This window comes from Mixophyes fleayi, chromosome 3, assembly GCF_038048845.1.
Source record: "Mixophyes fleayi isolate aMixFle1 chromosome 3, aMixFle1.hap1, whole genome shotgun sequence".
Taxonomy (NCBI): domain Eukaryota; kingdom Metazoa; phylum Chordata; class Amphibia; order Anura; family Limnodynastidae; genus Mixophyes; species Mixophyes fleayi.
Window position 1 is genome coordinate 185,209,041 of NC_134404.1, and position 27,557 is coordinate 185,236,597.

The window sequence follows — 27,557 nt, forward strand, 5'->3', positions numbered from 1 at the left end:
CAGATCTAGCCAAATAGATTGCATTATTGTATTAAATATTCCTTATGTTAATAATGTATAACTAACCTAATCAACACTAATAATGTACTGTCTAACATATGTTATTTACATAATAGGAGAGGTGGGTATGAGAATGTACACAAGCCACCTGGTGCTGTTCACTGAAATCTTACACATGCTCACTGTTATCACATCTGTGTGGTGTTTGTATGTTCTCCCCGTGTTTGCATGGGATTCCTCTGGGTGCTCTGTGTCAGGCGCCGTCCCCGCACTGTGTATAGGTGCCAGGGTCGGATGCCTGCAGTCTCCTCCGAATTCACGTCCCGTTGCCTAGAAATGGGATGTACTTACGGGTGTCGCCGCCGGCGCATGCGTAGTGTGGCCGTGTTCCATTGCTAGGCAATGGGACGCTTTTCCCTGCATGTCGGCATTCGGGTGCTTTTGACTGCAGAATCCACCTGCCACCTATCAGGGCCCACTATGAGCATATATAGCACCTCCTCCCTTCAGCCTGAGCCAAAGTATTGCTTTCACCAGCTCCAGCGTCCTGTATCCTGTTTCTGCTGTTCTTGGTTGCTGACTTTTGGCATTGTTTTGTGACTATTCTCTGCCCTGTGTTTTGGCCCTGTTTGAGTCCTGGATTCTGACCTTTGGCTTCCTCCTGACCACACTCTCGGATCACCCCTGTGTACTGCACCATTGTTTGGCTACCGATCCAGACCGTACGACTATTCTTGCTCTCTTTCTCTGCACTGATAGCTAACTGGGAGAACCGCGACCTGCGCATCCCACGCAGCTAAGCCAATACTTCCTTGTGGGGGTCCTTGGTGAATACCGGGAGTATGTTAGACTCCGCGCCTCCCAGATTAGTCGCGCCAATATCAGTCAGTGGCATCCTCTAGTCATTACCGTGACATTCTGGTTTTCTCCCACACTCCAAAAATATATTTGTAGGTTAATTGGCTGCTATTAAATTGACCTTAGTCTCTCTCAGTCTGTGTATGTTCTGGAATTTAGACTGTAGGCTTTAATGGGACAGGGACTGATGTGAATGAGTTCTTTGTACAGCGCAAGTCACATTCTGCTGTGATTCATGCAATATCTCAGGGCATAGAGGTAACTTTCCTCAGAATGTCAGCGAATAGGGCTCATACACATGTGAAAAACAACTCTAGTTAAAGCATGGCCAAAAGCTTGTACTTTCTCCTCAGTTTTAACAGAGCATTTGCTGTATTAGTGTGGGGGTGGTTAATAAAATGAAATTTCTGAGTGTTTGTGCATCTTTCAGTAGTCTATCACCTGCAAACATTGTACTAACTATGTAAGGTAAATATGTCTAGATTCTTTAGATAAGATCAGGGCCAGACTGGCCATCTGGCACTTCTGGCAAATACCAGAAGGGCCGATGGCTAGATGGGCCGGCCGACACTTCCCCTGGCTTTCTGATGGCTGGCTCCTCCCCAGGAACCAGCCATCTCCGTTGCGCGATAGATCAGCACTCCTCGTTTCCTCTCCCCTTATCCTCTGCACTTTTCCCTGCAATGTGGACACAGTTTGCAGATTTTTATTTTTCTGAATGGAGGAGGGGATCGCGCTGGGGATGCCGTGATTTTCGCGCGGGGGGGGGGGGGTCGCGGGGGGTGCATTTTCTATACCCCCACTTCTAAATTTCCACTTCGACCACTGCCCTCTGTCCCTGCTCTCGACTGCCTGTGTGAGCTGACAGCTGCTGATCACTCCTCGCCAGCGCGCCCAGTAGGAGAACAGAACACAGGATGCCATAATCAGGTAAGTTCATATATTTTCTCGTGTCCAATGTGTTTTTCACCATCCTTTTTTGAACTGGGGGCAATACTGTGTATCTAATGATGTTTAAAACACTATGTATTGCTCATTATTGTGCTGTAATGTTTCTTGCATATTTATCTGTACAGAGATTTTTAATTAAGAGGAAAAAACGCTGCTTGTCATACATTTTATCCGTGATTGTGACAATATATCTATTTTTCTTTGCATTGTAAATGGTGTATTAAGCTGCTTCTGGGATTCACACTCTCAGTATCTGATATGCTGTACCAATTTTTATTTGTGAATGAGTTTTTGTCTGGTCACTACTATTGATTTGGGGCACTACTGTATGGCATAATGTAATTTGGGGGCACTATTGTGGCATAATAAGATTTGTAGGCACTATTGTGGCATAATATGATTTGTGGGCACTATTGTGGCATAATATGATTTGGGGGCACTACTATGCCATAATATGATTTGTGGGCACTGCTGCATGGCCAAATATGAATTGAGGGTAATATTATGTGGCATAATATACCTGGGGGCACTATGATGTGACATAATATGAACTGGGCACACTATGGTGTGGCATAATATGAACTTCTGCCAAAGGCAAGTCTCTCATTGTTGAATATGATGGGAGCCCAAAGAAGTTGCTGTACCGGGGCCCAAAATTCCTCTTGTCGGCCCTACCTGTGAGTCAAGGGGGTAGACGTCTCCAGGTAAATAATCTAAATGTTTCCTATCTAAACAAACTGATGGATCATATCCAATTATCTTTCACCCACCTCCTTTACCCCCATTAATTTATATACTGTGTTATTTAAAATGAATAGAAAAGACGCATATCCAGTTACTGTAGTAAAAAAATATTTTTCTCTGACATTTTGCTGTAGATGGAAATACTTTTAATGGGGCCGTGTTGGTTCAAATGATCATTAAATAGTTATGGTTTTTTTAGATATATGTTAGAGTTTTATTTCATGTGGAGTGATTCATGAAAATTCTGCCATTACTATTTAATTGAGGGAAAAGGGTACCTATTAACTATATGTGTGCAAGTATTCTGTTGTTGTGTTACGGTTCTGATGCCTTAGTCAGTATTTGCACAGGCTTACCTAGGGCGCGGAGTCTAACGGCTTTCCGGTCTTCACCAAGAACCACCGCAAGGTAGGGTGGACTTTGCTGCCGAAGAACCGCAAGTCGCGGCCCCCAGGTTAGCCTACTGACGTAAGGGAGAAGGCTCTAAGTGATGGGAAGTCAAACAGGCAATATGACAAGGTGATGAAAATACAGGCACTAACCGTGAATTCCAGGGTTTGGAGGTCTGGAGCAGTAACCGGTTAGATGCGCAGAGTCGATTGTGTGCGTAGCCGGAGATGGGTCCAGAGGAGTAGAAACACAGCCGGATCGGTACACAGGAGGTCATCAGGTATACGGTGCCAGAGGGAAATCCAGAGAGTAGTCGATAACATAGCCGGGTCGGTAAACGGAATGGTCAGTCCAATTCGCGGTGCCAGGGATTAAGCCAAAGAATAGTCAGGTCACAGCCAGGTTGGTACACAGGAGTAAAAGGAATATGGGAGTACACGGGGAGCAGGATCACAGGAGTCAGGTACACAGGAACAGGTAGCCAGGAACAGGAAAAACATTGCTCTGACACAGGTAGCGTGTCAGAGCAGAGTAGATATAGAGATTTGAATTCCCCGCCCAGGAGTCACATGACTTGATGCTGGGAGAACCCAGAAGTGCGGGGACGCCATCGAGAGACAGCGCTGAACTGCCAGAGCGGATACAGCTGCCAGACAACGCTGACAGCGCAGCGGAGCGGGGACAAGGTAAGATCATAACAGTACCCCCCCCTTCAGGGGCGGCCTCCGGACAACCTATAAGGCTTTTGAGGGAACTTGGTATGGAATCTCTTCAACAGACTTGGAGCATGAAGATCTCGTGCAGGAATCCAAGAACGCTCTTCAGGACCGTAGCCTTTCCAATCAACCAGGAACTGTTAGGAACCTCTGGAAATCCGAGAATCTAGAATCTCCTTAATCTCAAATTCCTGATCTAGCGCAGAAATAGCAGCAGGAGGTTTTTTAGAAGAGAAAAATTTGTTAATAACAAGTGGCTTGAGAAGGGAAATGTGGAACACATTGGGAATCTTCAAGGTAGGAGGTAATTTTAATCTAAAGGCCACCGGATTAACGACCTCTATGATCTTGAAGGGGCCAATAAATCGGGGAGCGAATTTCCTAGAGGAAACCAGCAAGCGAAGATTCTTCGTAGACAACCATACTTTGTCACCAGGAGCAAGTAATGGAGAAGGTCTTCTTCTTTTGTCAAATGCTTTTTTACTGATGGCAGAGGTGTGAAGCAATTTACGTTTAATAAGATCCCACCTAGCCGAGAAGTCCGATAGAAGGGAATCAACTGCAGGAACTCCAGAAGCGGGTAGATCCTTGAAGGGTGGGACTTTAGGATGAAATCCCTGAAGAGCAAAAAAGGGAGAAGTGGAGGTAGAATCATGCGAATTATTATTGTGAGCGAATTCTGCCCAAGGTAATAAATCGACCCAATCATCATGTTTAGCTGAAATGAAACATCTGAGAAATTTCTCCAATTCTTGATTCGTCCTTTCAGTGAGACCATTACTTTGAGGATGATATGCAGAAGAGAAATTCAACTTAATTCCACAGAGACGAGAAAAAGCCCTCCAAAATCTTGCCACGAACTGAGTTCCCCGATCAAAAACGATAACATCAGGACAGCCATGTAGGCGGAAAATCTCTTTGATGAAGAGTTGAGCCAGAACAGGAGCAGAAGGGAGACCTTTTAATGCCACAAAATGAGCGGCCCGGGAAAGGCGATCAGTGACCACCCATACTACTGAGAAACCTCTGGAGGAGGGTAAATCTGTGATAAAATCCATGGAAAGATGACTCCAAGGTCGATCTGGAATTGGTAGAGGTTGCAGCAGACCGTATGGAGCTTGACGAGGAACTTTGTTCTGAGCACAAGTGGAACATGCCATCACAAACTGTCGAACGTCCAAATGGATAGATGGCCACCAATAACCACGGGAGATAAATTCCAAGGTTTTCTTTATACCAGCATGACCAGAAAAACGAGAGGTATGAGCCCATTTAAGGAGTTATGATTGGAGATGTGGAGGAACCAAAGTCTTCCCGTGAGGAATAATAAAGTGAGTAGGAGTAGTAGCCAAAATACATTCTGGATCTAGGATGGGTCTAGAACCCTCTTCTTCTGTATCCATGGAGTCGAAGGAACGAGAGAGAGCGTCAGCCTTCTTGTTCTTGGACCCTGGTCTGAAGGTAATGATCATATCGAAGCGGAAGAAAAATAGGGACCATCTGGCCTGACGAGGATTGAGGCAAGATGCAGTTTGTAAATACAGCAAGTTTTTGTGATCTGTAAAAATAGTAACAGGAAATCTGGCTCCTTCCAAATGGTGTCTCCAAGCTTCCAAGGCCAATTTGATAGCGAGGAGTTCTCTATCTCCAATGCCATAGTTTTTTTCGGTAGCGGAAAATTTACGAGAAAAGAAGCCACAGGGAGAAAATTTTCCAGTAGAATTTTTCTGAGATAAGATAGCTCCCACTCCAGTAGAGGATGCATCTACCTCGAGGAAAAAAGGGAAGGAAGGATCTGGTTGCTGAAGAATAGGAGCCGAGATGAAGGCTTCTTTAAGGTACTTGAAGGCTTCCACGGCCTCCGGTGGCCAAGTTTTAGCGTTGGCGGACTTCTTGGTCAAGGAGGTGATGGGTGCAATCACGGAAGAAAACCCTTTGATAAAGTGGCGGTAATAATTAGAAAATCCAACGAAACGCTGGATGGCCTTGAGACCTACCGGTTGGGGTCAATCAGAAATTGCCTTTAACTTCTCGGGGTCCATACGTAATCCGGAGCCAGAAACCACGTGACCAAGAAAAGGAAGATGCGTTTTTTCAAAGACACACTTGTCCAAATTACAATATAGATGATGTGAGCGAAGGCATTAATGAACTAAGGAGACATGATGGCGATGAGTAACCATATCAGGAGAAAAAATCAGGATATCATCCAGATAAATCACAACAAATCGATACAGAAAGTCTTGAAAAATCTCATTAATGAAATTTTGAAAAACAGCAGGGGCGTTGCAAAGTCCAAATGGCATAACTAGGTACTCGAAATGCCCATTGTGCGTATTGAACGCTGTTTTCCATTCATCCCCTTGTTTGATACGGATTAGGTTGTAGGCCCCTTTCAAGTCAAGTTTCAAAAATATAGAAGCTCCCTTGACCCTATCAAAGAGTTCAGAGATCAATGGCAAGGGGTACCTGTTCTTCTTAGTCATGGCGTTGAGACCACAATAGTCTATCATCATCATCATCATCATCATTTATTTATATAGCGCTACTTATTCCGCAGCGCTGTACAGAGAACTCATTCACATCAGTCCCTGCCCCATTGGAGCTTACAGTCTAAATTACCTCATATAGACACACACACACACACACACAGACAGACAGAGAGGGGGACAGACAGACAGGGAGAGACTAGGGTCAATTTAGATAGCAGCCAATTAACCTACCAGTATGTTTTTGGAGTGTGGGAGGAAACCGGAGCACCCGGAGGAAACCCACGCAAACACAGGGAGAACATACAAACTCCACACAGATATGGCCATGGTCGGGAATCGAACTCATGACCCCAGTGCTGTGAGGCAGAAGTGCTAACCACTAGGCCACTGTGCTGCCCACAAGGACGCAGTCCGCCGTCCTTCTTTTTTACAAAAAATAAACCGGCTCCTGCTGGTGACGAGGATTTCCGGATAAAACCTCTGTTCAAATTCTCCTTGATATATAGGGACATAGCATCTGATTCGGGTAAAGATAATGGAAATACACGTCCTCTGGGTGGTATCTTGTCCGGCAACAATTCAATGGCGCAATCCCAAGGTCTGTGTGGGGGTAACTTGGAAGCCTCCTTTTCACAAAAGACGACAGAAAATGAATGATAATGGGGAGGAATACCGAAGGATGTGGAAGGACCGGCCATAGCGGGCCTATGAATCCTGGGAAGACATCTGGAAGGACATCCGGGACCCCATGCAAGAACTTCAGGCTTCTGCCAATCTAGAGTGAGGGAGTGAAGTCTGAGCCAAGGTAGGCCTAAAATCACAGGGTTGATAGCCTCTGGGATGACTAGAAAGGAGATTTCCTCAGTGTGTAAGGCTCTGATGCGTAGAGAAAGGTTGACAGTTCTGTTCTTAATGGATTCTCCAATAATACGGCTGCCGTCTATAGCTGTAATAGCGACAGGTGGATCCAATGGTTGCATGGGTAACAACAACCTCTCTACGATGTCAGCTTGTAGAAAGTTCCCCGCTGCTCCGGAGTCAATAAGTGCTGGAAAAGACAGTTGTTTATCAATATATCGCAGAAGGACTTGGATAGAAAAACTAGAATCCACAGGAGAGGGAATAGACCTACCTAACTAAGCCTCTCCAACGTCAGTTAGGTTTCGGTCGTTTCCCGGACGCCTCCCACACTGGCTCAAAACATGACTGGGTTCCCCGCAATAGAGGCACAAACGGTTCTTGAATCGCCTCTCTCTTTCCTCCTGGGATAAACGTGCCCTTCCCAACTGCATAGGCTCTTCCTCAGGAGTAATTGGACTCTGAAACCGGGGTGCCAAGCGGAATGTGGATCGACGGGAACTTTCTCTCTCTTGAGTGCGTTCACGGAACCGGATATCAATCTGGTTACAGAGAGAAATCAATTCGTCCAGAGTAGTGGGTAACTCTCGGGCCGCTAACTCGTCCTTAATACGATCTGACAAGCCTTGCCAAAACGTGGCCACCAAAGCTTCATTGTTCCAACGTAGCTCAGCCGCCATAGTGCGAAATTGGAGAGCGTACTGGCCGAGTAAGGGTGCCTTGGCGTAGACGGAGGAGTCCTGAAGCAGCACTGGAGACACGTCCGGGTTCATCAAAGATGCGTCTGAAGGTTTCCAGAAAAGTGGCACAATTATGAAGGATAGGGTCATCATGTTCCCAAAGAGGAGAAGCCCAGGCAAGCACTTGACCAGACAACAAGGAGATTATATAAGCGACTTTAGTTTTCTCTGTAGGAAAGTTACCGGACTGTAGTTCAAATTGAATAGCACACTGGTTCAAGAACCCTCGGCATTCCTTAGGATCCCCATTGAACTTAGGTGGGTTAGGTATGCGGAGTTGAGAGATGGCTGGAGCAATAACGGCAAGGCTGCTCTGAGAGGGAGCAGGTTGTGGAGCCGGAACAGGCGGAGGAGTAGGAGCTGCCACCTGAGCTGCTTGAGCAGAGACCGTACCTTGGAGCGTGTCCAACCCATTAGACAGATTCTGCAGAATCTGTAATAACTGTTCTTGATTCTTCCCCTGGTCTTCAACCCGAACAGCTAAGTGATCCAGTAATTCCCTAGCGGAGGGATTTCCTGACGCTTCCATCAGTTAGATAAGGGGGTCAGAGCAAACTGTTACGGTTCTGATGCCTTAGTATTTGCACAGGCTTACCTAGGGCGCGGAGTCTAACGGCCTTCCGGTCTTCACCAAGAACCACCGCAAGGTAGGGTGGACTTTGCTGCCGAAGAACCACAGGTCGCGGCCCCCAGGTTAGCCTACTGACGTAAGGGAGAAGGCTCTAAGTGATGGGTAGTCAAACAGGCAAGATGACAAGGTGATGCAAATACAGGCACTAACCATGAATTCCAGGGTTTGGAGGTCTGGAGCAGTAACCGATTAGATGTGCAGAGTCGATTGTGTGCGTAGCCGGAGATGGGTCCAGAGGAGTAGAAACACAGCCGGGTCGGTACACAGGAGGTCATCAGGTATACGGTGCCAGAGGGAAATCCAGAGAGTAGTCGATAACACAGCCGGGTCGGTAAACGGAATGGTCAGTCCAATTTGCGGTGCCAGGGATTAAGCCAAAGAATAGTCAGGTCACAGCCAGGTTGGTACACAGGAGTAAAAGGAATATGGGAGTACACAGGGAGCAGGATCACAGGAGTCAGGTACACAGGAACAGGTAGCCAGGAACAGGAAACACATTGCTCTGACACAGGTAGCGTGTCAGAGCAGAGTAGATATAGAGATTTGAATTCCCCGCCCAGGAGTCACATGACTTGATGCTGGGAGAACCCGGAAGTGCGGGGACGCCATCAGGAGACAGAGCTGAACTGCCAGAGCGGATACAGCTGCCAGGCAACGCTGACAGCGCAGCGGAGCGGGGACAAGGTAAGATCATATCATGTTGCTATTTTGCGGGAGATTTGAAAATAGCAAAACATTGGTTTCCTACAGTGGCGCCTGTATAATTGGTGGTATTGCTGTAATATGGGGTGGCATGGTGGTGGCAATGTTGTAGTGTGTTTGGGGCTTAGTATTGCTAATAAGTAGGAGAGGGTATTGCTGTAATGTGAGGGGTGATGCCAGTTGCTGTAATGTGGGGGGAGACGACGGTTGCTGTAATGTGGGAGTAATGCTGGTTGCTGTAATGTGGGGGGGGGGTAATTCTGGTTGCTGTTATGTGGGGGGTGACGACACTTGCTGTAATGTGGGAGTGGTGCTGGTTGCTGTAATGTGGGGAAGGGGGGGTAATGCTGGTTGCTGTAATGTAGGTGGGTATTGATGTAGTATGAGTGTGTGTGTGGGGTTATTTACTGCTGTAATTTTGATACAAATAATGTATTGTTATGGTATTTATTGATGTAATTGGGGTACTAATAATGTAAGTTTGCGGTTCATTAGGTGAAATAAACACCCCCCCCCCCACACACATACACTCCTACTACATCATGTTGTACTGCACCAGCAACGCACACTACGCCAGCATCAGTGTGCAACAATATAGTGCATGAAGCCCACAACACGTGGGCCTGTGTGCTTTAAATGCCAGGGCTGATTTTTAGTCCCAGTCCGGCCCTGGATAAGCTTTTACATAAAAGTGCATATTGCAACAGTTTTATTATTGGAAGCTGAAGCGGAAATGTAGTTGCTATCACTGTAGCTTTCCTGTTTCAGTCGTTATGTCTATATGTCATACTGAGTTGAATTAATCTGACAGAAACAAGTTCTTGAAGATTGACATGTTGCAGTACTTTAGGAAAAGAGGTTAAAAACCCTGGCTTAGAGAGTTTGTGACAGACATCTTCACTACATGTTGAAAAATAGGTCACCATTTAAAGCTGCTGTTCCATGGTTAGGTAGAGACACAGTGGATAGGCACATAGACTCCAAGGGGTAAATCTATCAAGTTGCAGGTTTCAAAAAGTGGATATGTTGCCTATAGCAACCAATAAGATTCTAGTTATCATTTATTTAGTACATTCTACAAAATGACAGCTACAATCTGATTAGTTGCTATAGGCAACATCTCCACTTTTTCAAAGTCACAGCTTGATAAATTTACCCCCAAGTCATTAAAACCAAAAACCCATACTATGCTCTCTGTCTGACAGGTTTATATAGTTCCCATTTCCTTGTAAATACCAACAGCGATACTTATAAAATTCTATTGCTACCCCTGGCCCTGGGATATATGCTGACAATTGCTCTAGAATTTGCCACAAGCTGAACCATTTTTCAAATGGAACGTACAGATACAAAACGTGAAGAAATAAATTGGGGCTAGTCTTTGCAAAAATGATGTGACTGGACAGATGGGTCTGCATAGCTTCAGCGCAAAGGCCAATGAGCGGGTGAGTAACCTGGGGTCCATAGGTGACTGCTATAAGTATAAAATTCTCGGACAGTCCCAGGTTAGGATGGCTTGTTTCCCCCCAACTATTCCTCTATAATGCCCACCGCTCTCTACTTTTTTACTTCCATACTGATCCTATTACCTGAAGAATCTGCAGATATGTGAACATAGCTTGGAGGATTCAAATAGAGCGTGCGAGTGAAATGCTTGACATTACTTGCATTATACATTTTCATGTTCAAGAACGAGTTTTGCTAGGTGACACTAAAGAAGTTTCACTTCTTAAACATCTATGATTGGTTACCTCTCTTGCACCAGAGAGCTCAGCTCTGTCACTGAATATCTGCTCCAGCTGCTCATTGTTGACATTTTCTGGGAGGTCCCAGATAAATAATATGAATCCTGACATCACAATGTAACATTACAATGTCACTGTACTTTCAAACATACCAACGCTACTGTATGGGGGGCTGCTCTTTTCCAATCCTGGAAATCCTTTTCCTAAATGATTCCAAATGTTAATATGTGCTGTTACAACCAGCTCCGGGATTGAACACTTCTCCTTCCTCCGTTGCTCACTGCTCTGCACTGCCTGCTCAGAGAGGGAGGAAACAATGGAGTCTCAGAAGTACCGCATTCTGGGGATTCAACTCCCTTCTGGTATCAGTAGTTACACAATAGGGAGCTCAATAAACTCCTTGCTGACCACAGACACCACAAAAGAGAGAAGGGCTGCGGAGCAGCACTCACAGCTGGTTGGTGGGCTACTTCAGCTACTGGGCCCATAGCAGTTACTACTAGAGATGCTCACTGACCCCGTGAAGTGGTTTTGGATCTGGATTGGCTTCGTGTTTTGGTTTTGGCAAAACCGCCCTTGTGGATTTTGGATCTGTTTTTTTTTAGAAAAATTGCTAAAATCACATTTTGCTCTTTTTTTGATCCTACATTATTATTAACCTCAATAACACTAATTTCAAGTCATTTGCAGTCAATTTTGACCACCTCACAGGTCACATTATTATTTTTATACACTTTCAGACAAATACTGCAGCGACCTGGCTGGATGCTAAGTGACAGAGCAAAGACTCAAACACACGCAGTTCCTACCACATCTAGGACACATTGGCACACAGCAGTGGCAGTAAAGAAAAGTTGTGCAAGATGGAATTGTCCTTGGGCCCTCCCATCCACCCTTATCTTTGATCTTAAAAAGGACATGCACACTTTAACAAACCAAGCACTTCAGTCACAAAAGTGCCACTCCTTGTGGCTGAAGTGCTTGGTTTGTTTGGGCCCCCACAAAACAAGGTAACAATGGCCTTAAGCCACCTAAGGTAACAGTGCTGTTAAATAACTCTACTGTGGCAAGATGTTGTTGTCATCATCCTCAGGCTCATCCTCACCCTCATCAGTGTATACATCATCCTCACACATTATTAATTCATCACCGCTGGAATCCACCATTACAGAAGTCTCAGTATTTTGATGTAATTGGCGGGAAAGGTCTTAATCAAGAAACTTGAAGTTCCTTTTTATGAACATCAACTTTTCCACATTTTGAGGAAGTAGCCTCCTACGCTGATCACTGACAAGGTTCCCGACTGTGCTAAAAACTCTTTCCGAGTACACACTGGAGGGTGAGCAGCTTAGGCAGTGCAAAGTGAGTTAGTACATGCGTCTCCAAATTTCCTTTTTTTCCTCCCAGTATGTAAAGGGACTATCTGATGTGTTTCTTTCTATGCTGTCGTGAAATTAATCCTCCACCATCCTTTGGATGTTGATAGTAGGATCAGGTGGAGTTACGGCAGAGGTTTCATGTTTTTTGGTCAATTCTTTTAGACCAGACCAGATGTCAAACTTTGGTGCTGAGTCATCGGCATCATCCCTGGGTCTCTTGGGAAAGCTAAGTTTTTTTCCTAGCAGCAGTTGAGTAACTGAAGGAGACGCTGGCCTGTCACGTAACACTTGAGCTGTCATCTTGCTCACCAGGAGCTCCTTGCATCTCTTCAGATCTGGGTCACTTGGAAACAAAGAGAAGACATAGCTGTTAAACCGAGGATCAAGCACAGTCGCCAAAATGTACTGATCCGATTTCAAGATTTTGATAACTCTTGGATCCTGGGGAACCGAATAAAGTACTTGATTTACAAGTCCAAAATACTTAGCGTAATTGCTTTGTTTAATCTCCTCCCTCAGTTTCTCAAGCTGCTTTTCCAAAAGTCTAATTAAGGGAATCCCTTGACTCAGGCTAGCAGTGTCTGAACTCACTTCACAGGTGACTACTTCGAATGCTTTCAGCATCTTGCATAACACGGAAAGTATTCTCAACTGCGCTTGACTAAAATACATCCCCCCTCCTTTCCCAATGTCATGGCTTGTGGAGTAAGCGTGGATGGCTTTTCACTGTTCCTTCATCCGCAGAAGCATATACATGGTGGAATTCCACCTTGTCACCACCTCTTGCTTCAGTTGGTAGCAGGGCAAATTAAATTGCTCTTGTAGCTGCTGCAATCTCCTACACGCTGTTGCTGAATGCCGGAAATGTCCAGATATTTTACGGGCCACAGACAGCATCTCCTGCACGTCTCTGTCATTTTTTCTGCACCACCAAGTTTATTGTGTGAGCAAAACAGGGAATGTGATGGAATTCACCCAGCTGTAATGCTCTCACAATATTGGTGATGTTATCAGAAATGACATGCCCTGAGGAGATTCCAAGCAGGGATAAGCCATGTTGCAATGACATCCCTTCGTTTTTGTAACAGATTGTTAGCTGTATGCCTCTTAGTGAAGCCGGTAATACACAGAGTAGCCTGCCTCTGACAAATGTGACATACTTGGGTATATGCTGCTGCTGTTCCTGCTGGTGAAGGCGAATCACCAACCCAGTGGGCTGTCACAGTCATATAATCTTTAGTTTGCCCAGTTCCGCTTGTCCACATATCTGTAGTTAAGTGTACAGTGGGTAGAATGGCATTTTGTAGCCCAATAATAACATTTTTACGAACCTTCTGGCAGAGGTGAGAAATAGCTTTTCTAGTAAAATGGCGATGGAATTTGGTAACGGGGACACAAAACCTCAAGTAACTGTCTAAAACCAGCTGCATTAATAGTGGATATTGGACGCAGATCTAATACTAGCATAGTCGCTTTGGCGTCTGTGATCCGCTTTGCGACTGGGTGACAGCTTTCATACTTGCTTCCTCTTGCAAAGGATTGTTTAACAGTCAATTGTTGTAAACAACTAGTAGTTTTCTTCTTGTTCTGCTTCTGGGATGAAGATTCACCCCCAGCAGCAGTGGGACTAACGCTCAAGAATTCTTCTGAGGAATCAAGGATAGTGCAGGAGTCATCTAGCCTTAGCAACTTGGATGCAGGACTAACTCTGATCGCTACGTCGGGATGCAGGCGAGAGAAGGATCCTAGCTGATGATGGACTGCTTGTTGTTATTTTTTTATCATAACTTTCTGATTTTCCCAACACCTTGCCATGAACTCGCGTCAAATGGCGTAACATGGATGAGGTTCCTAGATGGTTAAGGTCCCTACCTGGAATGACTGTGGCTTTACATACGCTACAAATGGCTAGACAACTGTTGTCAGGATTTGGGTAAAATAATTTCACACAAGAGGTGGTTTTTTTGGTCTTATGTCCAGGCATGACAATGGCCTTCTTATCACAAGCAAGAACTGTTTCCACCGATGCAGGACTTACAAATATCACAAATATCTCCCTCATCCTGTTGCAATTCCAAATTGGCATCCTAAATTCGTGTATCACCGGCTACACTTGGGCTGTTCAGGCACACATCTGCAGAAATGCTGAAAGGGGCCTTCTTTATGGGTACACTATCAGAATAGTCACGATTACACATAGCTCTCGTGGTTGGACTCTACTCAGGGATTTGTGTCATTTCTGAATCTGAACATACATTTTCCTCTAATGTCTTACTGTTTTCTTCCAGATCGGCTTTTACACGTAAAAGTATTTGTGCACCACTTTTGTCCGAATTACTTGGTCTTGTATGGTCATGAGTGACCTGACAAGAAGATGCCACAGTAACAGTTGCAGAACTCGCACTCATAGAGAAAGGCGAAGGCCTCATTCTTTCTTTGCCACTGCGTGTGTAGAATGACATGTTGGCAATTTTTTTCTGCAGATAATTTTGCCTGGATTACAGCTCCTTTTTCTTGACCAAGGTAAAAGGTGTTTTTTTACATTTTTTGTTTCCCTGACTTAAAAACACTATGTACTTTTAGATAAGCTCTACCAGATGACGTACAGGGATTACTATCATCATGACTAGTGGCAGCAGCTGCTTGGTGCTCCTAATCTTCTGTGTACTGCTGTGAATCCATTTTGAAAACACTGTACATTTTGACTGCAAATTCAGAAGAAAACCCTGCCAGCATTAGTATTTGTATTTTTCAGCAATGAGAATTAGCAATGGAGCTCTCCTGAATGTCACTGTAGACTTTGTTGAACACTGCTACCCCCTCCTCTCTCAATTCTATCTATGTTGCTGCCCAACTGCTCTACACTCTATGCTACCCCTTCTGTGTCCCTCTTTCAAATGGCGCTAGATCGCCGTGGAGAGCGGTGCTTATAGATTTCAAAACTAGCGAGATCCGTCGACGTAACAATGATGTTTTGCCTTGTTTTTTATTACGAAAAAGCGCGAAAGTACCGAGTTGGCTCAGTATTCGGATATTCTAAGTTCAGGTGTGTTCGGTTCTCTAGTTACTACCTATGCTACATGATAGTTACATGACTGGGGCGAACCATTACAAGCTTGTCATATGTATTTCTCTCGTAGTCACAGTTTAACTAACAGCGATGGACAACATGGTACACCTCAAGGTACGCAAATGAGGCCCTGGGGCGATTCTAGACTTTTAATTTTAAAGAGGGAAAATTTGGTTTAGCAGAGCATTACCCCTCCCCTCATCTCTTATGTAATAAAAACATTGGACCCCTGGTCTCTCGTGGAAAAATAAACCATTCAATTCTGTAATAATGCAAATTCAAACACCCCCTATCTTTTACCTAATCTCTATTGGTGTCAATAATTTTACCCAATTAATTTACTTATCCCTCTGTGGCTCTTGGCATGCTGCACAGATTAGATTGTAGCCTTTCTTCAGTCAGTGTGCTACTGGGTATGACACCATCATACCTAGTAACTGCACGTGGTGTCTGAGAAGCAGGCAGGAAATGCTGCCCAGGCTCTCAGATGGTATTTATTTTTTTAACTCAGAAGAATTTTAATAAATTTTCTAGAGAAAAATGTATACACAAGTAATCACAGTTTAAATGGCAGGTAAACGCATCAGGTATCAAACACAAATATACATCAAACCAAAAAGACAAGACCAGGATAATTACAATCTACAGGGAAGAAGCAAGGAGGGGGGGAAGGTGGGAGACATTCCTAGAGGCTGCTCTGGAAGGGGAGTCGGAGGAGTATACGGAGGACTCTGCGTTGGATGAATCAAAATGGAGAGACAGAAGTTCTAATAGGAGTTAAGGGACGAGGCCACAGCCAAATGAGTAGCACAATAGTCAGACCAGGTGAACCACTTCATCAGGGAGGAAGACGCTGAAGTGGTATACTTGAAGCTAATTGTTTCTATCGTATAACTATGCTGGGTCTTTGCTATAACTCTGGAGAGAGGTGGGGGAGCCGGGCTCTTCCAGTGCTGAGCAGTAGCCGCTCTAGCTGTAATTAGGATATGACCCACAACATACCGGTGGTGAGCAGGGAAATCAGGCGGATATAGTTGGAGGAGAGCCAGATTCCAATGGTGTTTTAAGCAGGATCTTTGCTGCTTCTCAGCCTTCAGGCACATTGATGAAATGTGCGCAAGGGGGAGATTCCCCCCTTCTCCGCTGGATCCATCCCTGTGTTAGGCCCTCTAACCTTCAATTGGCTGCACATTACCATTTTATGAAATAGAAGAAAAAACAGACCCAAAATAACCTCAGCTCCCCCACATCAGTCACTCACTTGTCCTAAAATATCTTCATATGCTTTCAGGGCCACCAAGAGAAATATCGGGCCCAGGTACAGCAACTTCTTGGGGCCCTTTCAATAGTCTCCAATGTGGGCGGGGCCACTCCAGGTTGGTGGCAACTCCCACTACACAGATAGGCAAGGGTCTGATACTTTGTATCTATTCTCCTCTCCTTCTCGTCACCCCTGCATACTTTCAGACTCCCAAATGTCACTCAGACCCACCACTCACCATTTGATGGGAGTACCCACTACTAATCTAATTATTAACACTAGTTGTGTGATAATTTCAGAAAATCTCTTATCTTGTGTTTTAAAGATTAAATAACTGGAATCATGGTTATGTTGAGGAAGACTACACAATGCAGATAACTGACATGACCCCCATACACTGTGCAGAAGTCATGTGATGTTGGCGTTGTCTTGTTCAGTATGAGGAGCCTATTTATCAACTTCCGAAGAGGTAAAAATCCCCTGAAAATTGAGTTTTTTAGGGGATTACTACATTAGTAGCAGGGCTATTTATGAATATAGGACCTCAGAAGATATCTCCAATCCAATAGATGTCCATTGTAACTGCGATTATGCACTATTATCAAACAGAAATTTGGAGTTTGACCCCGACAGTTAACGCCATCTGTAGATGGCATTAGCTGGTGTAGTCTATGGAGAGAGCATCCTGGAGAAGGATTTTCAGATTCCTCACCAGCAGTCTTAATGCTTTCCCCTTCGCAAATTCTGCCTGGCCATAATAACCTGTAATTAAAGTGATCGCAAATGCAATCACTATTAACTATTCATCAGGACAGGCACCTAACGGAGCTGCTGTCCCAGCTGAACAAAGTTAATAAATAGGCACATTATGGGCTCTATGCATCAATATGATGCAGTACAGATAAATATGCATCCCTGCACATCGCAGTGATGCATATTTAGGTACCGCTTAGATGCACCATGCCGGGGCTACTCTGGGAGCCCCAGCGAAGTGACCCCTATACTACAAACTTTTTTTCCTGCTTACAGGAGGATGTGCTGTGCGCATGCGCACAGTACTTCCACTGTATCGGATAACGCGAATCCAGAGAGGCTTCAGCAGAATCCCATAGGAAATGACAGGTAACGCCATCCTGAGATGGCGTTACCTGTCCGTGCAATGCGAAGCTTATCAAAGCTTCATGCATTGCAGAACATCGCAGTCCCCATAGTAAACTATGGGGACTGCGATGCTGCACGGTGGCAGCCTAAATGATCGTTAGGCAGTTAATACATAGAAAACTTACTTAAAAGATGCGGAGACAGCCGTTTCCGCATATTTTAAGTAATTTTTTGCTTGATGCATAGGGGCATATTTAAGAATGATCGCACAATATGAAAGATAGATTTCAATCCTTATCGCATAGATAAGGATTGAACTATCTTTCATATTTATTACAAAACCTCCACAGAAACAGTTCAGAAAAACTGCTGTTTTGTAAAGTGCAAAACTTACTTACCCACTGCCTCTTCACTTCCGAAGAAGTTTGCAATCAACCGGTGTCCTCTTCTCACTCCAGTGCGCATGCACCGTCTGAAAACCTCGGACATGTGCACAAACATCCCTGGACTGTACAGTTGCAGAGAGAGCGGTGTGTGACAAGGAGGGATCATGTGATCCCTCCACACATGCACTGTGAAGAGGGGTGGGATGGCAAATTGCAGTCAGAGTGGCAAGACTCAACTCAGCGCCTATTATAATGGAAAAAAAATGCAGTTGGCCCAGTGACCCAGCCCAAGGTAGCCCATTATGGGACCGGCCTGAGGGGCAGATGACCCCCTACCCCCCAGCCCAGCCTGCCCCTGGCTGTGAAGCTCTGCTCTTCGGAGCAAAGCTGAACAGTGTTGACAACTATAAAGAACGGTAATGTACGCCAGCCTGAGCTAGCGTACATTACCATAGGTGTAAAAGTATTTTCAACAGTTGGTAAATTGCGGTACATAGTAGTCCTCATAGACATCTATGGAACTGCTATTTATTTAAAAAAAATGCAAAGCAGCAGATATCTATGATATATGTTGCCATGTTCATAGATTAGAAAAATACTTAAATATGCGTCCATGCCCCTAAAACAGCTGGTTTTGGGCCGGAATTTACAAGTAAATGAACTATAATAAATGGAACCCATTGACCCCTATATCATTTTCTATCTATGCAATAAGAAATAGCAAATGTGAAAAAATATGATGACTCCTAAATAAACCCCTTATTCTGTTTTATAACCTGCGAAGCTTAAACCACAGACGTGTCTCATAGAGCAGAGAATAATTCTGAGCGGAGGCCGATGGTGAAGGCTGGTACATAGGCAGTGGCATCTACCCCAACGTCGCGCTGGTTGTGAGGAATGGTTTTGCTGGCATACACACCCAGAACATTTTTATATGTCGCCAGTAGTACAGCATACTGAGGTTTGAAGCTGGCAGCCATGGGTGTTTATGTATTTTGGGGGTTTCCGGTTTGAATCCGTTCTCATTGGTGAAAGAATGAAAAAATACATATTATTCCTGTTATTGTTGAAAGACACGTCCAACAGAATGTAAATGTGTGACACTAGAAGTACAGGGGAGGTTCTGTGACAGCACCGGAGCAGTCCTACGATGGATCGTGTTATAATGTATAGCTGACATGTGCAGCCAGGTACTCGGCTCCTCCCAGACAGGAGTCCCGTACACAGTGGCCAGGTTCAGTGTGCCAGGAGCGGGCTGCATGTAACTCTAATCTATTGGGACTAGCTGTGTTTTTGCCGGTGGCCCCTCAGCCTCTACCTGCCCGGTCATGTAAGTACGGTTTGGTGTGTGAGGGCGGGAGAATGAATGGCTGCGTTTCCATTTCCGTACAAGACAGTCTGTCGCGGGCGCTACGTTTCCTAATTGCGAGAAAAATCGCTGATAAGTTAAAGAGCGACGATCTCTTCCAGACAGCGCTCCCGCGTACTCCGCTGCCCGCTGCCCGCTACCCTCTTGTATCCCTGCTCCCCTTCTGTCCCAGAAGGCGGTATTCGCGCGCATCCTGTATCTTTCCCTATGTCCGATTTGTTTCATACAGTTCTTATTTTATTTTATTTTTTTTAACAAGGAACAAAACCATCTTGTTTTTGCGCTAGCAGAAAACCATTAACCCCATTCACTCCTATACTGTATGTTGTTACAATTACAAATTAGATTCCGATTAAATAGATTTATCTGTGATTACAATTGCTGCAAGTGATTTTAATATTCGCTAGGGGGCATGTGTTACCTTTACAAAAAAATCGAAAGTAATTTATTTAAGAACTGTTAAAAGGCTGGAACATTTGTTGAAAAACATAGCATGGGAAAGTAGAAGAACGTGCAATTTATAGTTAATTAATATTTCGTAATACCCATAATGGGTCACTTCTAACTTGTTCATACATAACACTGTCAGCCTGCAGACATTTTGTTGAGCAGGTATATATTTGCCTTCTGTAAGATACATTCATGTTGCAAACAGCAATTTTTATACTCCACCCAAGTTAGTGTTGCATTAAGCCAGAACTAACTACCACAATAATTTCCAATATATATAATTATAGTTGCAGGTCATCCTCAGTGGAGCCACTCACATACAGACACTTGCTGTGAATATGGAATGGACATTGGATGTGAGGCAACACTACTAGTCTCGTCCATAGGTCAAACAGCCAATGTTGTTCATACAGAGAGCATTTCTCAACAGGTCCAATTAATATTTTTGTTTGTTCACTGTTGGCACTGCATTTACTATATTCAACATCACGTTTCGCTGATGCCTTATCAGCACCTTATTGGCACCCATGTGTATGAGGACTTACAGGGACATTCATTTCTTTTTTCACTTTACTTCCACTTTCAATGAAAACACAATGATTTTAAAAATAAATAATGACTATTTCCATTAGCCTATGTATTAAAAATCAAGGTAACCTCCTATGTTTTTTTCCCCCACATATTGTTAAGCCACTTTTAACTTCTCACCTTCGTGTGTGCATTTACACTGTGATAGATTATGAGGTGAACACCTTACTTTCATTTTCACATTTTGCACCTGACTTTACTGTGTTGGACCTGATTCAGAGTTGAACATACTCCAATCAGTGTAGCGTGATTGTGCAAATTTACACTGCGCATGCCGACAAAGAGACCACATATACTAATATTGTGTAGATCCCCCTCGTGCCACCAAAACACCTCTGACCGATCGAATCATGGACTCCACAAGACCTCTGAAGGTGTCCTGTGGTATCTGGTACCAAGATGTTAGCAGCAGATCCTTTAGGTCCTATAAGTTGCGAGGTGGGGACTCAATGGTTCTGACTCATTTTTCCAGCATATCCCACAGATGCTCGATCGGATTGAGATCTGGAGAAATTGGAGGCCATGTCAACACCCTGAACTCTGTTATGTTCCTCAAACCAATCCTGAATAATTTTTGCAGTGTGGCAGGGCACATTATCCTGCTGAAAGAGGAAAACATGATTCATAAGATCAGGCCACCTTCTTCCATTGGTGCTTGGTCCAGTTCTGGTGCTCACATGCACATGGTAGGCGGTGGACAGGGGTCAGCATGGGCACTCTGACCAGTCTGTGGCTACGCAGCCCATTCGCAGCAATCTGCTATGCACTGTGTGTTCTATCATAACCAGCATTAATTTTTTTCCAGCAATTTGTACTACAGTAGCTCTTTGTGGTATTGGACCAGACTGGCTGGTCTTCTCTTCTCACACGCATCAAGGAGCCTTGTGTGCCCATGACCCTCTCCCCTGTTCACCACTTGTCCTTCCTTGGACCACTTTTGGTAGGTAACCACTGCATACCATCAAGGCCATCAACAAAGCTGCACCAACATACATCTCCTCTCTTGTCTCAAAATATCTCCCAACTCGGCAACTCCGTTCTGCAAAAGATCTGCGTCTCTCATCCACCCTCATTACATCCTCCCATTCCCGGTTACAGGACTTTTTTCGGGCTGCACCCACTCTATGGAACTCTCTCCCTCGCACAATAAGACTCTCCTCTGGTCTACAAACTTTCAAGCGTTCTCTGAAAACCTACCTATTCAGACAAGCTTATAATATTCCTCAACCACCCTCTTAACCTCACTACCTTTAGCCTGTTACACAATTTCACAGAAGACAACTACCCCCGGACCAACATTGTTGTGTGACAGGATCATTTAGCTTATGAGTCACCTTACCTTTGCAGTCTGGCTGGGCCATGATGCAAAATGTATACTTAACCTCATGTGTCAATCTCCCATTGTTCCATAGATTGTAAGCTTGCGAGCAGGGCCTTCTCACCTCTTTGTCTGTTTTACCCAGTTTGTTTATTAGTTTTACGTTTGTCCCCAATTGTAAAGCGCTACGGAATATGTTGGCGCTATATAAATAAATGATGATGATGATACCATGAACACCCCACAAGACCTGCAGTTTTGGAGATGCTCTGACCTAGTCATCTAGCCATCATAATTTGGCCCTTGTAAAGTCGCTCAGATCCTTACACTTGTCAATTTTTCCAGCATCCAACACATCAACTTCAAGAGCTGACTCTTCACTTGCTGCCTAATATTTTATATCCATTGAAAGGTGCCATTGCAACGAGACAACCAATGTTATTCATTTCACTTGTCAGTGGTTTTAATGTTGTGGCTGAGCGCTGTATGTGCAAATGCACACTTGCCTGTATCTGATACCTTAGGACTGGAGAGGTAGAATGGGGGAGGGAAGGGGTATATAAACGCAGCTCAAATACAGTAAAGGTGTGCTCACGTAAATGCGTCTCATGCAGATCTGCAGAAACATGCATATATACCTTTTAGGAAGCATATCTTTTGTACCTGTTACAGGTTATTTGGAAATATATGATAGCTCAGAGTAAACTAGGAGCACATGGTGCCGATGCAGTGCTGGATGCATTTTGACATGTGTACAGCTCTCGACTGTGGAAATACGCTATTTATGCACTTTTTCTTTTGCTCAGTTTGCTCTGCATCAGTCCCAGGGGATATATCTACTTCCAGACATTTTAAGGATTTCTATGAAAACTCCACCCACATAGAAGAACAGACATGAGTTTTGTGAAAAATAGACAAAGCAGCTAACAGTACTACGCAGAGAATGGACCTCATCACGCTGTAGTAGATGGATGCTAAAATCCAACCACTAGAATGCAGCAAAGATGCACTCTTAATACAACATTTTGACCCAGATCACAGCTTTTAAATAGGGATGTGCACCGGCCACTTTTGGTGTCTTGTGTTTTGTGTTTTGGATTCGGATTTGCTTGAGGTTTTGGGTTCGGATTTGTTTCGCAAAACACCTGACGAAAGGTTTTGGTTCGGATTTAAGGTTTTGGATTCGGATTTATTTTGAAAAAAACATAAAAAGTGCTAAAAACCAGTTTTGTGTTTTGTTTTTTTCACTCCTACGCTATTATTAACCTCAATAACATTCAATAACAATCATTTCCACTAATTTCCAGTCTATTCTGAACACCTCACAATATTGTTTTTAGGCCAAAAGGTTGCACCGAGGTAGCTTGAGCACATAATGCCAAAAAAAGAGGTACAAGATGGAATTGTTCTGGGCCCTCCCTCCCACCCCTCGCGAGATTCGACGCGAGACTTGGTCGACAGAGCCTCGTTTTCAATTTTTTGTCCGCCGGAAATATCCGAACAGTGCTTGGATCCCGTTCGGATCCGCACTGTTCGGGTGGGCTCGGATTAGCGGAATCCGAGCCCGCTCATCTCTACTTTTAAACACCCTTTCCTTTTTTTATGCTTAAAATAAAATAATAAATTGAACAGGTAGTAAACGTGCTACAAATTTAACAAATGTTCTGTGTTTTTCAAACAAACTTTATAATAAACAACTTCATGTACATGACAATTCACGTGTCATATTGCATTCTCTCTAGGAATCCAAAACCTGAGCTTGTGTACAGCTAATTCTTTATTTTCCTCCTTCATTAGACCTTGCACAAGTTGAACTAACAGTTAAACTTTTAATGAGACGTGACATTGTGATTCGGAGCTCATTCACATCTATTCTTAATGGATATTCAATTTTGCTCCCAAAAAATACTTTACTAACCCTGCAGATTAGAATTGTCGTAAAGCCATCGTCATCCCTGTGCTTTCAGTGGTACACCTTTTATACCTTTGTGTTTTGTGAAAGTGATTTTTCCAGGCTCACTTTTACCAATAATAATAAACACTAAAACATAAAAGTCACACATATAACAAAGACAGTCCAGATGTTCCCTCACTATTGTGATTATTTTAAATCATAAGTAAGACTAAAGTAAGAAATATTTTGTACAAGGTTGCGTTTTTTTTGTTTCTATCGTGTGCGGTTTCCAGAGCACCCGCAATGCTGTACATTAAGGTGTAGATTAATTTTATGAGGGCATTTCCTAAGGCCAAGAATAGAGCGTTCACCTTGCCCAGATAAGGAAGCTGTGCAGACACACATTTCTGTGTAGTTTGAAAATTACCCATTTTGTCAAATTTCTACAAATATTGATTCTTCTTCACCTTTGTTATTTGCTTTTGGGATATGATTTGTCTTTATTCTGTTTCAGAAAACCTTTGTGACTTACAAATTTGAGCACTAATCTTTAAACAAAGATTGAAATGCTTCAGATTAGCATTTCAAGAGTCAACTTCCTCCGACAGACACACCCACATCAAATTCTCATTCCTCATACAGTGTTAAACTTAGTCATAGTACGAATATACTTTTCCAGGGTTCTTGAATACTAATGTCCTGCCTGTATGTAATCTTTTCCTACACAATGATTTGTCTTCTCCCCCCTCCTGTTTTTGTGGCAAAAGATCATAACTTTTTTCCCCAGTATGTATCTAACCTTGTAGCTGTCAGTATAAGTGAACTAATGTGGCATTTAAATGATTTGAGATGTAAATGCAGTTCACATTCATGTAATAATGTGCTCCTTTCATTCACCTTCCTGCAGCAATGGGACTCAACATGTGGGTGGACATCTCCGTTGAAGAACTAAGGGTCCCCTTATTTTCACCTATCGCATAATGCTATTATTAGCCACCTCTTTAGCAGTCCACTGGGGTTGCAGCTAAAAATACGTTTGAGCACCACTGACTTGTTCTATTGAAAACACTATCAGCGAATGAGTGATAACAAAGCCGTATACTGTTTTGCAGCACAGGGAAAGGTCACTGAGGAACATCTCTTCCAACAATAAAACTATACACATGAACTGTAAATTGTTGTTAGATAACTATACTCTCATTAAGCCTGTGTCTAAATTATACATATTGCAGAACTATTTACTATGGGCTCATTCACGCGCTTTTCATCCTATATTCATGAACATGAGAGGAAAAGCACATAAATAGTTTGTTGTCCTTGGCACTATTCACTGCTATGCTTTGCATTCTGTTTAGTTACCTAGTAACATTATTTCTTAATTATCTATGTGATGCATTGTAAAATTTAAAGTGTACAGAAAAATCGTGTCGGTACTCATAGTTTGTATGCTGTGTTTTGAGCTAAATGTACTAAATGATCATGTGACAAAGGCTAAGTAAATAACATCAGAAGTATGTTGGGAGGAGGTCTATACCCCCACTGTAAATGTAAATTACGTTTTCATCCATCACTATGTATTCTTATAATGTTATGGAACATTTTTAGCTGAACACTTTTTTTTCTCTTCAGTCTAGATCACCATCTGCAGAGTCACCTAAGAAAGACAGCACAAAGAAACCTGTCTTGGGAAAATTTGGAAATATCTTTAACCCCGGTAAAAAGAAACAGAGTAAGCCTGTCACAGAGTCTCCCACAAGCCCTACTAATGAAAAGACACTGACATATAGGTCTAGTGATAAAGAGACTGCAAGGGATCGAAAGAGAGTTCAGATCTTAGTAAATACCAGCTCCAAAGTACAAACCCAAGCAAGTGGCACTGTCAATGTAGAGGCTGCATCAGATCAAGGTCCACGGCACATCTCAAAGGAATCTATATTACCTGTAGGTCAAAGTGAAAAAGAAACTACTAATGGTAACAGTGATATTGCACTTCCTAATGAGGATAAAGAAAGTGACCCTTTAGTTAAATCGGTTGTGCAATCTAGCATTGCAATAGCTGTACGTCCTGCTGTTCTTTCTGAAACATTTTCAGACATCAGTCAAAAGTTTACACCAAGCACAACACCTAAAGTGGACAGGCAAAGCAGCATAGATAAGAGTGTTCGACACCTGACACAATCACCTGGAAGGAGAACTTCTTCAGATGAAACAACTAAGTCCAGTGTGCGAAGACTACAGGTATTTGCACAAGAAACTAATGTTGCTAAAGATGAGTCACCCAAATTATTGACAAGGAAAACAGCCAAATTCTCCAGCAAAGTAACAGACTCAAAACTTAGAACACCAGATAAACCAATTCAGAAACTGGACAGTCCAGAAAAGATAAATGCTTCAAAATTAACAGTGCAGGTGGCATCACGCAGTGACACACAGGACCAAGAGGCAGTTCCCGCTGAACTCAACTTGTCTTCTGATACGGCAGATGGCAGTAACGGTTTAAATAAACCAGGAAGTGCAGGTGACGCCTCGCCTGCTCTCAGTTTTACAGAAAGTGATATATCTGCGGGATCTGAGCAAGAGAAGCCAATGGAGCACAGTTCTAGCGAAAGTAATGCAAAGGTTTTAGCATTTGATATCTACCTAAGCAAAGCTGCTGGAACAAATTCTCCAACCCCCACAAGAGGCTATAGCAACGGAGAGGCAATGGAGAAAAGCCCCACTGGCAGAAAAATTAACAAGAAGAGACGCTCACTAAAGTCTCAGAACAGTCAAAATGATGATAAAACAGGTGAAAGCCCTGCACTACAAGATAATGTTTTTGAATATAACTTTGAAGGGGTTAAGGAATATCCAACCACTCCTGATAGTAATATAAAACCTGTCCCTCTGTCACCAGAGTCTAATGGCAGTGCATCAGCCAACCAAGAACTAAAGGCGGGAGCTAATCCCAAACTGTTGCCCAAGGGTGAATCAGACAAAGATAAACAGCAACACCCAGCCTCCAGCCCTATGAGGAAAAAAAATCAGTCTGCCTGGGCTCCCTGTTCTCCAACAGCTCGCAAGGCTCAGGCTAGAGATCCTCTGTTTAGAAATCAAGCTGTAGCAGCCTCTGCCAAAGCAACGGAGTTTAACCAGCCTTTTCCTGTTTCTACAACAAAAGACGCCTACGTGGAAAAGGCATCTGTTCCTGAATCCTTATCTGGACGTGGTTGGGAAAACTGTTGTAATACTGCTGGGGATAGCAGCCCGACAGCTGCAGGAATTCTCTCTCCGGATAGGAGGACGAAGCAGGAGAACATCCAGGGAGTGCAGAGACAACATTCTCAAAGCAGTGCTGATTTGGATAGTCCTACCCAATCCCCTAATTTACTTGCTTCTAAACTTCACACTTCTGTGAATGACAGCTCCAAGTCCACAGTAACCTCAAAGCTCAATATGTAAGTACACTATTTTGCCTGGAATGCTGTTATAAGTCATTGCATAATATGAGTATAACGTTAAATGTTAGTGGAAAATTAAACATGAACTGCATTACTTTTAAAAATAACATTTTACATGTAACCCCCAGAGTTTAGTTTGTTGAACTGTTCTGCAGCATCCTTACACTTTTTTTTCCATTGCTATTTTAAACCTTCAGTACCAGATGTCTCAAGGAACTCAAGCAAGGTGCAGCTTAAGACTGTCTAGATATTTTTGGGGGGTTTTTTTGAGCATATTTCAGGATCTCTGTAACATCTCTCTATTGAATTGAATGTGGTTATAAAAAGGAAGCACTGGATACAAGCATGAAAACGAGGACAGCCACATTTGCACACTCCTGGAAGGGGCATGACATTTGAAAAAACCCAAAACATACTGATAATTAAAAAAAAATAAAAAATGCCTGGACGTAGCTAAAATTTATATAGCGTCAC

At 43.5% G+C, this 27,557-nt stretch overlaps 1 protein-coding gene across 2 annotated transcripts in view; it reads left to right on the forward strand.

Moving 5' to 3' along the window:
* CRYBG1 (crystallin beta-gamma domain containing 1) overlaps nucleotides 1-27,557 on the forward strand; it is a 255,952-nt gene that overhangs the window by 173,937 nt on the left and 54,458 nt on the right. For both annotated transcript variants that reach the window (XM_075202860.1, XM_075202861.1), the window contains one exon: nucleotides 25,273-27,080. In XM_075202860.1, the coding sequence (XP_075058961.1) occupies nucleotides 25,273-27,080 (1,808 nt within the window). The remainder of the gene's footprint in view (nucleotides 1-25,272; nucleotides 27,081-27,557) is intronic.